Source organism: Gavialis gangeticus, unplaced genomic scaffold (genome assembly GCF_001723915.1).
Source record: "Gavialis gangeticus isolate Ggan-Ray unplaced genomic scaffold, GavGan_comp1, whole genome shotgun sequence".
NCBI lineage: Eukaryota > Metazoa > Chordata > Crocodylia > Gavialidae > Gavialis > Gavialis gangeticus.
This window is the reverse complement of record NW_017728983.1, coordinates 62,470-73,380: the sequence shown is the minus strand read 5'-3', so window position 1 is coordinate 73,380 and position 10,911 is coordinate 62,470. Positions and strand designations below refer to the sequence as shown.

At 37.5% G+C, this 10,911-nt stretch overlaps 1 protein-coding gene across 2 annotated transcripts in view; it reads left to right on the top strand.

Annotated features, from left to right (window-relative positions):
* TRA2B (transformer 2 beta homolog (Drosophila)) overlaps positions 1 to 10,911 on the top strand; it is a 41,671-nt gene that overhangs the window by 6,010 nt on the left and 24,750 nt on the right. Inside the window, exon 2 of one of the 2 annotated variants that reach the window (XM_019512613.1) lies at positions 6,706 to 6,839. In XM_019512613.1, the coding sequence (XP_019368158.1) occupies positions 6,706 to 6,839 (134 nt within the window). Of the gene's footprint in view, positions 1 to 6,173; positions 6,840 to 10,911 lie in introns of both variants that reach the window. The other variant, XM_019512620.1, reaches the window with a different exon arrangement.

Here is a 10,911-nt window from a genome sequence, read left to right as displayed (position 1 = left end):
CACTCCGCCTGGGGGCCGCAGACGGGCCGGGCCGTGGGAGGGGGGCGTTAGAAACCCCCCTGGGCAGCCCCGCGTGGGCCGAGATGCTGCATGGCTCACGGACAGAGGGGCTGAGCCGGTCACCCGTGACAGCCCGCTGGTCTCTTCTCTAGGGAGCCGCTTGGTTCAAATGGAAAAAAGATTGAAATGCTTTTCACTTCTCCCGTAGCTGGGTTGTGTAGTTGGTAGGGTCCTAGGGAAGAGCAGGCTGCAAGGGGCCTCCCAAGGTCACCTAGTCCAGCACCCTGCTCAGTGCAGCATCCTCCCTGACCAGAAACCAAGCGTCTTCATCCTATGCGTCAGTTGGTAGAACAGTTTTTAAGCCTCTCATGGGGGTTTTGCATTGCTTTTCTTAGTGAGATTAGGCTAACCCCAGAAATCAGTCTGGGGTGTTAGCTATTCGTTGCTTCCTGGCACTGCCCTTGCAATAGCAGGTGTAGTATTTTCTAGCTTCAGAGCTTTGGCTGCATTGGGCAGCGCTAGGTTTTGAAGTTATCAGCTGTGACAACTGAAGGCTGTGCTCTTTGAATGAACTGGTGCCCTTGGAGGTAAAAGTGATAGCCATAATAGATGATGATGTTCCATCCAGTAACATTTCAGACTTGTGTTATTTTTCATGAGCATCCATATCCTATGCTCATCTTAAATAATCTTCTAAGAAAAGAATATATTTGAGGTGGGATTAAGTCTTGCTTACAGTGAGCCATCCAAAAAATGGCGGTAGCTATACCTTGCTTTTGGCTACTGTGTAAGCACACTTTTAACCCTACTTGGGATGACCTTCGGACAGGGTATTCTAGGAAAGCTGTTTGCTGAAACACTGAAAACAAACAAACAAACAAAGCAGTAGAGGCAAGAGGACCTCTATCAAGGAATAGTAATAATTTCTAAAAGTCAGGTTATGAATCATTCTGTTTTTGGGGTTTTCCAGACAGGCATATTGTAGGCCATGTTTGAAACATGCTAGTATTGCTCATGTGGCTCATTTGGACTCTTGGAAATTCATAAATATGCTTGGTATTAACAAGTGTCTTTAAAAATGGAGAGTGTGGATAACTAGTTACAAGAGATGTGCTATTGTTAAACTAGATTGCAGGTTGTGGCTTTCATGAAGGTAATTTGTCTACAGAATAACATACTGCTGTGATTGCAGTTTCCTGTTATTCTGCCTGTAGCCCCCTCACCCTACTAATGCTAATTCATCACTACTGAGTAAGGTTTGTTTGCATTCTCCAGGAGTGGTTAAATAACCAGGATTTATTTTCTGTATTTTTGACATGTTGCAGGGTTAGTGTCATTATTCTTCAAGTTGGAAGTTGTGGTGTCCCTATTTCATAGTTGGAGGGCTCAGTGAGTGAGATGTAATTGACTTCCATTGTCATTAGTCTTGCCACTGCTTGCCTTTCCCAGCATAATTAGGCCCTCTGTGTGGCTTCATTGATTAGTTTTCCAAGATACAGGTGTGTGAATTTTGTTCCAAATGCAGAATTTTAAATAAGAACAGCTTGCTTAGAAGGCACTGTGATAATGATTTAGATCATATGTTCATAGGTTTTCTGGCTTCACCTAAACAATAATATTCAGACAGAAGGAGGGTACTTTTGGAAAATGGATAGTTGCCAGGCATTGATTTGGAATCATTTGAGACTTGCAAGTACTGACCCTATTCTTGACCAGTATGGGTGGCGGATACTTGTTGTTTTTTATTTGGATTCACTGGCCTTATCTCCAAGTAGAAAAAGATACACTTTTCCAGATCGTGTTAGAATACCTTTTCCTAGTGCAGATATCTGTTGAAGGATGAGGCTATTCTAGATGTTCCAAATGCCTCTGCCTTCTTTAAATTATTTAATGCATCTTACTAGCAACTTGTCTGTAGTATGTTTTTTCAACTTGCATTGTTTAAAATATGGAACAAGTTAATCTTGCAGTTGTATCTAATGCATTATCACAAGAAGCCTCTTCATAATCTGTAACCACATGAAGCTAATTCTAACATGCTGAACTTCAGGCATGGCTCACTCTAACTAATATGGGTGTACCATTGGTGTAATGCACCTAATTAACCTCCTTTATTTAGACTATTAAGAGTAAATGTTGTTTATAACTGGAAGGTTTATTAGGTGATTTTTACATGGTACACTCACCACTTCTGTTTTAATTCTGATAGAAATAAATAGTACTGTGACAAAAAGGTCAAGCTGTTGTCATCCTTTGCAGCTTCTTTCATGGCACAGAGAATTTTAAAGAAATAAAAATCAGCTTTCCTTGGAACAATTCTCTTTTCCTAGTTCTTCCATGCCTCTAGTCTTCTGCTACATGCAACACTTTCATTAGCATAACTGGATTCAGAAAATTGGCACTAAACAGTTGTTTAATTGTTCTGTCCTCGGTTAAATTAGCAGGCATTCAATTAGCAGAAGACAGAGCCGATTACTGGGAGGTTAAGGCTCCTCAAAAGGGAGGAGGCTCGTTTGTACCTTTTGGTGTGGAAAGAATTTAGGAGTCGGCTGAATTATTAAGTGACACCACTATTAATATGATGGCAATATTAGTATTGACCTGATTATAATATTAATTGATGACCATATCAATATTTAATGTTATAGTTTACCTGACTTCTTGATTATTTACATACCCTGAAGGTGAAAACAACCCTCCTCTTTTGATAGGCCTGGACTTCCTGGTAAATCAGTTTTTTCTTTTGGGAGAGGCAAGGATTTCTTAGGGTGATACTTTTTATTGGACCACTTACGTAGCTGGGATAAAGTTATCCAGGTTTTTGAATATGAAACTTTCTTTGCAGCCCTGATTGCAGGAAACCAGGCACAGCGACTTGTGCCTGGCTTCCTGTAATCAGAGATGCAACAAAAAATGTCTTGCATTCAAAAGCTTGTCCAGCTTTATCCCAGCTACTTGGTTCAATAAAAGATACCACCTTAAGAAATCCATGTCCCTCACATATGTTCTGGCCCATCCGGCAACAACATCACTCATACATAACCTTTTTCTTCTGCTAATTGAGTGTCTGCTACTCCTGGCAACTTCTCTCAACCCCTCTTTACAGCAGCTTTGGTTGGTTGGCTTGTTCTGGTCAGACATGAAGAAGAATGTGAAAGGCTGTATAACTGCACCAACTATATACAGTTGGTGCAATAAAAGATACCGCCCTAAGAAATCCGTGCCTCACGTTTCTGGACTGTCTTGGCTACGACATCATGCTTACACATTGCAGGGGCTCCTCAAGGGACTCTATAGTCTAAATCCAGCATTGCATGATGGAAAGAAAAACAGCCAGGTCTGAAACTTGAATTTAGAAGATCTTGTTTAGATGTACACTCAGTAAAGTTGTAGTTGTCCAGATTTTACTGTTTCCACAAAAGCTGAGCCATTTTATCAAACAAAGATGATACTTGCTGGCTTTGTACCAGGATGGGGGCAGTGAGCAGAAAGTAGAAACAAGCTTCCTCTTCTGACCCCCTCTTGCTTATTGCTGCAGAAGCCTGTTCTTTTTCTGCTGCTTCTTGGGTTGCAGGCTATTAGTAGACGTTGCCACATGGGCCATGTAGCAGCAAAAAGAGCAGTGCACATACGAAGAAGAAAATTCAGATTGGGAAGAGCAAACCGAGGCAGGCTTGGAAGCCTTTCAAGCTTTAGTGGCCTGTTGAAGGCATAAGAAAGGTATTGTATAGAAATTTGGTAAGAGACTCCTTGGGGCAAAACTCTTGCCTTAAACTGGGTGCTTTCCTTATGATTTTAACAAGTGAAAGTGTAGTGTTGTCCAGATCTGTTGCAATCACTTCCTGCTTGCCTCAGTTTTTAGATTTTTACTGTACTAAATGTGCGTGAGAGTTGAATAAATTCTTCAAAGGCTCACAAAAGGGACTTTGGGAGAGATTTCTATAAAATTGCATTTGAAGTAGGTTTTGGGAGAAGAATGTAGGGAAGTGAGTGCTGAGAGATGCAAAATCAAAAGGCAGGAGATGAAAGAGAAGCAGTGGTTTAATTGGGAATGTAGAGATTCATCAGTTAACTGGTAGGGATTAGCTCTGCATTTATTTGAACCAGGGTTGCCAACACTTACAGTTGTTTGGCTCTTACCATGGTTTGGTATGTACAGCCACAGAGATGACTGTACTCTGGTTAATAGGTAAAGTGATGCCCAGCTTAAAATGAGATTTTTCGTGGATAAAATGTAGTCTTTGAAATTGTGCAGTTAAGGAGTTGTTGGAAGTTCACATCACAATATTTGGAATTTTTGTCTGCAGTCTCAATGAGAGGCACGCCATGAGAGCAAAATGGCATTGTGATATGAGATTTCCTCATTTCTGTGAACACGTAGGATTTTTGGCTGCCTTTACATAAAAACTGGATTACAGCTTTAGGACAGATATGTCACTAGACCATCAAGTTCTGCAGTCTGGTGATTTTTAAAATCAGTGTTTAGTGACTATACTTTTGAATATTCACTATAATTCTGTTACTTGGATTGTATATTGGCATAACTTCATCAACATTTTTGACAGACAAGTTGGGAGCCTTCCTTATCTCTAAACTATCAACATTGTGAATGTACTATTTTCTACAAGGAAATAGTGTGCTCATAGGCTGGAAGTTGTTATTCCTAGTTTTATCCATCTTCATGGTTACTGTATTGAAGTTTTTAGAGCATTAGAGCAAAGATTTTGACTGGCTGTATTAGTTCATAGAATTTTTAACCTGAGATGAGTTCTTGATGGATTGAGCTTTTTTTCTTTGAATGTTGTCATTACTGAATGTTAAATAGGACAAAATCCTGCTAGCCCTTCTTGAATGAATTTGTGGAAGAGTTCAGTGCAAGATTACTTGCAAACTTAAGATCAGCTTTTTTACTCACTTGATAATACCATTGATTTAAATGCTTGCATTTTACACTTCAGAATTCTGGGTTTAGTACCTAATGGCAGGCAACTAAATCACTAGCAAAACTTACAATAAGACTAAACATTTCTCTGGGCTGTGTGGAAACAGTTTAAACTAAAACTAAACCCTGATGTTTCATTTAATGACTGTTTGATGGTCTTAAACTCCGTTTTATGATGAATTTCCAAAATTCTGAGAATGTGAGGTTAAAAGGAGGGGGGAGCAACATTCCTTAGAAATGACAAAACAAGAGTGAATGAGAACAAGTTTTGGCCCCAAGATGTTGCATTTAATGCTGCATTCTTGGGAGCAATCTTGGCTCAATATTTAGCTTTTATGTTTTGTATTTTTGTTTTTCAACTGAAGAGCAGTTAGAGGAGTTTCTATTCAGAATTAAATTCCCTGTTGATGTTTCGAAATAGTACTTTTCCAGTGTTTGCGATACAAATTGCAGACTTATGATCCTGTCTGAGAACATTTAACATTGTTACTGATTAGAAACTTAAATTACAAAATGTAACTAATTAGGATAGTTCTTTTGTCCAATAGAAGAAAAAGTAGAAGTTAAAAACTGGTCTAACTAGAACAGCTAGATTTTTAAAGTGAGACTTTAAAATGTTGATGTGCAGACTTGTGTCCTAAATTTGTGTTTTAAAATCATTGTAACATGAAAGTACAAAGCTTGCGTGTGTAGTTAGTTATGCAGGCAAGTGAAATTAATACACGCCTAACTTTTTAAAACCAGGCTTCAAAATTCTTTTAATAATGCATAGTGACAACAGAAGCGTAACAAAATGTTTAAAAAGAAGTATCGCATTAAATTATCTAATGTACAATTGAATTGTACCCTTGCATTAAAACATATTATCAGTTGATCAGTATTAAATATTTATGGTGACCTTTTGACACTTAAGCCTTTCTTGTTGAAGTCTAAATATGACTAAAGATGTGTGAAATATAACAGGGCTTGAAATGTCAAAAATGACCAGTAAGTTTTCCATTCTTCATATTAAATTAGGCATAAATAGAAATTGCACAATTACCCAGTGCTAAGTTAGATTGAATGGACCTCTATGTAAAAAAGTAGTAAAAACTTAATAGTTTCAGTTCTTGAACTGCATATCTAGTAATAAAAAGTCCAAAAACAACCTTTTTTTTCTAGTTTCAGTTTTGGCACTAGATTTTATCCTGGAGTTTTTAAATATTCTTCATCCTGTTCTTTTTCTATTAAGGTTAATGTTGAAGAAGGAAAATGCGGAAGTCGTCATTTGACAAGTTTTATAAATGAGAATTATTTGAAGCTCAGGAATAAGTGAAGCTGAAATTTGAAAAAAAAAGAAAGTGAATGCATGCTAATTATCAGACCAGAAGTCCCACTTATAGAATATTGAGCAATTTGTGTGAAGTGGGGAAGATGAAAGAAGTCAGAATTTGAAACGGAAGAATGAAGAAAAGGAATAAAAATGAAGTTAAGATAAGAAGTAATCTGGAATCTGAAAGCACTACGCTAAGTAATTACTAGTCTGTTTATGTGTCCCTGTATATTTTGCTAAACATGCATGCATTATCTGTTTAACAGCAAAAGTATATGCAGGGTAAAGAAGTGCCTACCAGGAAAAAAACTTCTTAAAATCTAGGCAGTTCTAATTCCAACTGCCCGGACACATAATTGAGATTTTACCATTTATTTCACTGGAGCTTGTTTACAGATTTCAGATCACCCAGAAATTGTGTACAAATTAGACTTTCAATATCTGCATGCAGGAATCCCGTTCTGCTTCCAGAAGCGGAAGTGCTCATGGGTCTGGCAAGTCTGGAAGGCATACTCCTGCAAGATCTCGATCCAAGGAGGACTCAAGGCGATCCAGGTCAAAATCTAGATCCAGATCTGAATCTAGGTGAGTTCACCCCCAAAGTCAGTTGGATTGTTTTGGCACTGTTGGGCTTAAGGGGTAAAGGTTACCTGTAGACATTTTGAATGGAAATGGCCTCATACCATTTCTGTTGTGCTCTGATGTATACAAAGGGTCTGAAAGGTGTGAACTTCTTTTTTTAATAAGGCAGCTAAAATACCAAGTTAGGGCTTGCTATTTCTTTTCCTGAGAGGGCTGCAGTCATTTATATGGGTGGCCCTGCATCTTCATTCAAATGTTGAAAGGGATTAAAAGCCTAATAAAAATGATGCCGTTCTCCAGTTTAAACATTAACACAAGTAGTTCAAAATGCCCTAATTAAAAATATTCCCTGTGTCATCTTTCACTCTTGTAATGTCGTTACACTAATTTGTCAGTCACCATAAAAACTTCCAGGGCAGATGACTTGACATTTTAATTCTTTAATTTTAAAAACCAGAAACAAGCCTCATTGACAGGAAGGTGCTGGAAATCACACCTTTCAGGCTTTTTTTTTTTTTTAATACATTAAAAAATCCACAAGCCCAAGTTTTTTCCTCTGCAGGTCATGGTTAACATACACTGGAATCACTTAAATGTGGCTTATGTGGGATACTGTTCTGTGGAGCAGCATTTATACTTTAAATGTTTTAAGTAGTAATCTTTTTAGTTTGGCCACTGAGATATTTTTCACCCCAAAAAGAAGCTGATAGTTAGATATGAATTGCTGTAATAGATAACAAGTATTCTTTGTGCCCTCCAAATGCATAAATACCACCCTAACACTTATACTTGGAAAATGCTTTACTATTGTTTGTCATAATTAACTGTAAAGAGTTAGACTTCTGTGAAGCTTTTGAACACCTAAGGTGAAATAATGTTATAAAATAGTAACTGTAAAAAATGCTGAAGCATATTAAAATGCCATTAGTACCCTGTAAATTTTAAGCCATTACTATATTGTTCTCACTAGAAATCTGCTTTTATTTCCCACCCCCTTGTGTGGGGTCAGCCAGTATCGTTCCCCCTACTGTCTTGCCTTTGCTACTTACCATATGTTTGGGGTTTTTTTGCATGCTGTAAAAATACCGAATTAACTTTATCCATGCCGTTGTTATTGTAGTGTGTTTAGTGTATTTAACTCTGTGTCCTTTCCTTGCTTCTCCTGTGTGGTTTTAAAAGGGCAGTAGCAGCTAACGGTCTTCATTTGTAGTTTTCATCTTGTATTCCGAAGACAACTTTTTCTAAAATTGAACTTGAAAATATGGGATCAGTTTAATTCAAACAGTACTGTGTATCCATTTGTTGAAAAATCTGAGCTATTGGTGACAGTTTCTCACAGGGCTATTGAGAGAACTAGTTGTGGGATGAGAGGGTAAAATCTCATAACTTATACACACAGCCCACACCCTTTAATTATTGTTCCTTTTAAAATAAGTATTTGGGTAACTTGCAGGTCCAGCTAACACACCCCATAAACATACCAATTACTGTATGTAAAAGCAAGAAAAACTTCACTTCCTATTTACATCTTTGAGTATAACCTGGTCTGCTTTTAAAGTCAGAGTTCTTGTCCCATAACCATAGGCTATGAAAGGTTGGTACTCTCTTGGGGTAAAATCAAGATGCCGAACTATAGAAATTCCAAACTGAGGTCAACTGTTGTGCTCCAGTGTAGTCCCCCAAAGTGCTGTCTGAGTCCTCTCTGGCAACCTTTTATTTTTGTCTTTATATAATAGTCAGCACAAATGAATTAAGAATTAAATGAATTGTTAGTAACCTAGATAAATCAATGCTGACTAAACCAAGGAAATATACACATTGCTCAATACTTTCTAAATTTAATTGTGTATGTTCAGTTGTCACTGCACAGAGGTTTTCTTTGAGCTCTTCAGTGTCACCTTTACTGCATAAAATGCAATATGTTGTAAAATGAACAAATTAAAAAAAAAAATGAAAACGTCATTCTATTTAGTTGGTGGTGCACCTTTACCTAGCGTGCTGTTGTGTTCTGGTTTGGTCACCTAATAACTGAGAGCAGATAAGAGATGGGTTACAAGGCATAGAAAGGTTTCTTCGGTCATTGAAACTCTTTACACTTCTTCCTGAGAATGGAATGAGATGGGGATTGTTTAAAAAAAAAAAAAATTAAAAAGTTATGAAGGGCATAGAATAGTAAAGGAAATAGAAGGGGTTCAAGTAAAATTGAAAGCTAGTTAGAAAATAACTACTTTGCACAGCGTATAATTAACCTTTGGAACTCCTTGTCACGAGAGATCCAAGGATTGTAGTCTGAGGATCCAAAAAGGTTTGGCCATTTGTATGGATAAAGATGAAAGTTAAATTTAAGATAGATATAGATGTTAATAATTCTGTTTCAAAGCCTAACCTATTGCCTGGTAAGGTAGGAAGAAATTCTCCTATTTATTCACACTGTAAGGTTTTATCAGTACTTTTATTTTATTCTGTTTATTTCTGTTTGTTTTTTCTGAGGTATTAGTTGTAGTCAGCATGAATTGGAAAACTGGACTAGCTAGATCATGTGTCCACTTTATTTTGCAGTTCATGTGTTTTACACTGTGTGTTCCTTTTGTTATACTTGTGAGAACTCTGGCAGAGAAAGTCAAGAATTCAGATGTCAAGGTTTTGAGGCAATTTAGTATACTACGGTGGATTTGTCTCTCTGAAACCTTATGTATGCTCTTAAATTCCTGGTGCAGCCATTGCCATTCACTGCTGAAACTTCCCAGCTTGATATTCCGCAGGTCACACTTTCTCCCATGATACTGTGATTTGGTTGTTACATATGCTGCACATTTTGTTGCGCATATTGTAATGTAGCCAGAAGAATTTTGAAAGGAACTAGTACAGCTGTCAAATGTCTAAGTTTGGACATTTGATGTCACAATCTTAAAATGTTAGCCCTGGTTCTTGTGGAAGTCAGAGGCTTTGTAACAGAACTGTTCATACCCTGAGGACTACATACTTTACAGTCTTGACTTTTGTTCACTAGGGGGTTTATGACAGTCTGGCTTCACAAATATACAAAGTAGTAAATGCTTTGAATTCGAAGTATCCTTTTTGCAGAACTTAAAACTCCATTGCTTTTACTGCCTTGAATATTAGTATACCCTTGCATTAATATAGATACCCAAGTTAATAACTTCATGTCCAGTTCTATCAGAGTACAAATGTGATCGTGGGAAAATCTATTTGAAATGGTGTTTTGCCCATAAAAACACCAATCATGTTTTCATGCCTCAATTACTATAGCAAACATTTTGATAATCAACTCTGCTGACTTAGCTTTGGTTCTGAGAACAAAACTGTTTTTTGGTTTCAAGCATGATAGTCACACAGAGGTTGCACACATTATTCCTTTAGTAATAATTGTACAGCCTCACTTTAATGAAAAGCATTGTTTGCACATATTGCACATATATTGTCTGTAACTGTTTTTTAAAGGTTTGGAACTAGAACTTAAACAGCTCTGACCAGAAGGAATAGAATTTAGCTGTGTACAAGCAGAATAAAATTAGCAGTACTTGGAAGCAAGGAAGTCCTATCACGAGGCTTAGTCATGGCAGACGAATGAATCACTGTTCTACTAGTCCAGGATTGTCCCAGCTTATTCTGTGAGGAGGACTAAATCTGTAATCATGATTTGTGAGCTAGTGCACAGATTTGGAATTAAGTACTCCTGTTCTGCAGAACTCTCTCTGAGGCTGAAATACGGCTTTATATAGTAACTGTACATCTAACTTACTTGTTACCTTATTGTTGCACTTGTTGGGAAAGTAAAGGTTGGTTGCTGTTGTTTTGGTTTTTCTGCCTTTTCCCCCCTCTTTCTAGTTGATTTTTGTCACTTCCTTTTCCTGCAAAAACTAGTTGTACACTTTATCTGCTTCCCTACTTCACCTACTAATTTCATTGGATTTATTGACATTAATGACATAGTTAAGTTTTTTAATGTTAGTATTGCAATGAAATTTAATTGGAGAAAGAAAACAGAGGGTTTTGTTTTATCCCAGATTCACTGTATACTGGTGTGGTTGATTCCCCCCCCCCCCCCCCCCCC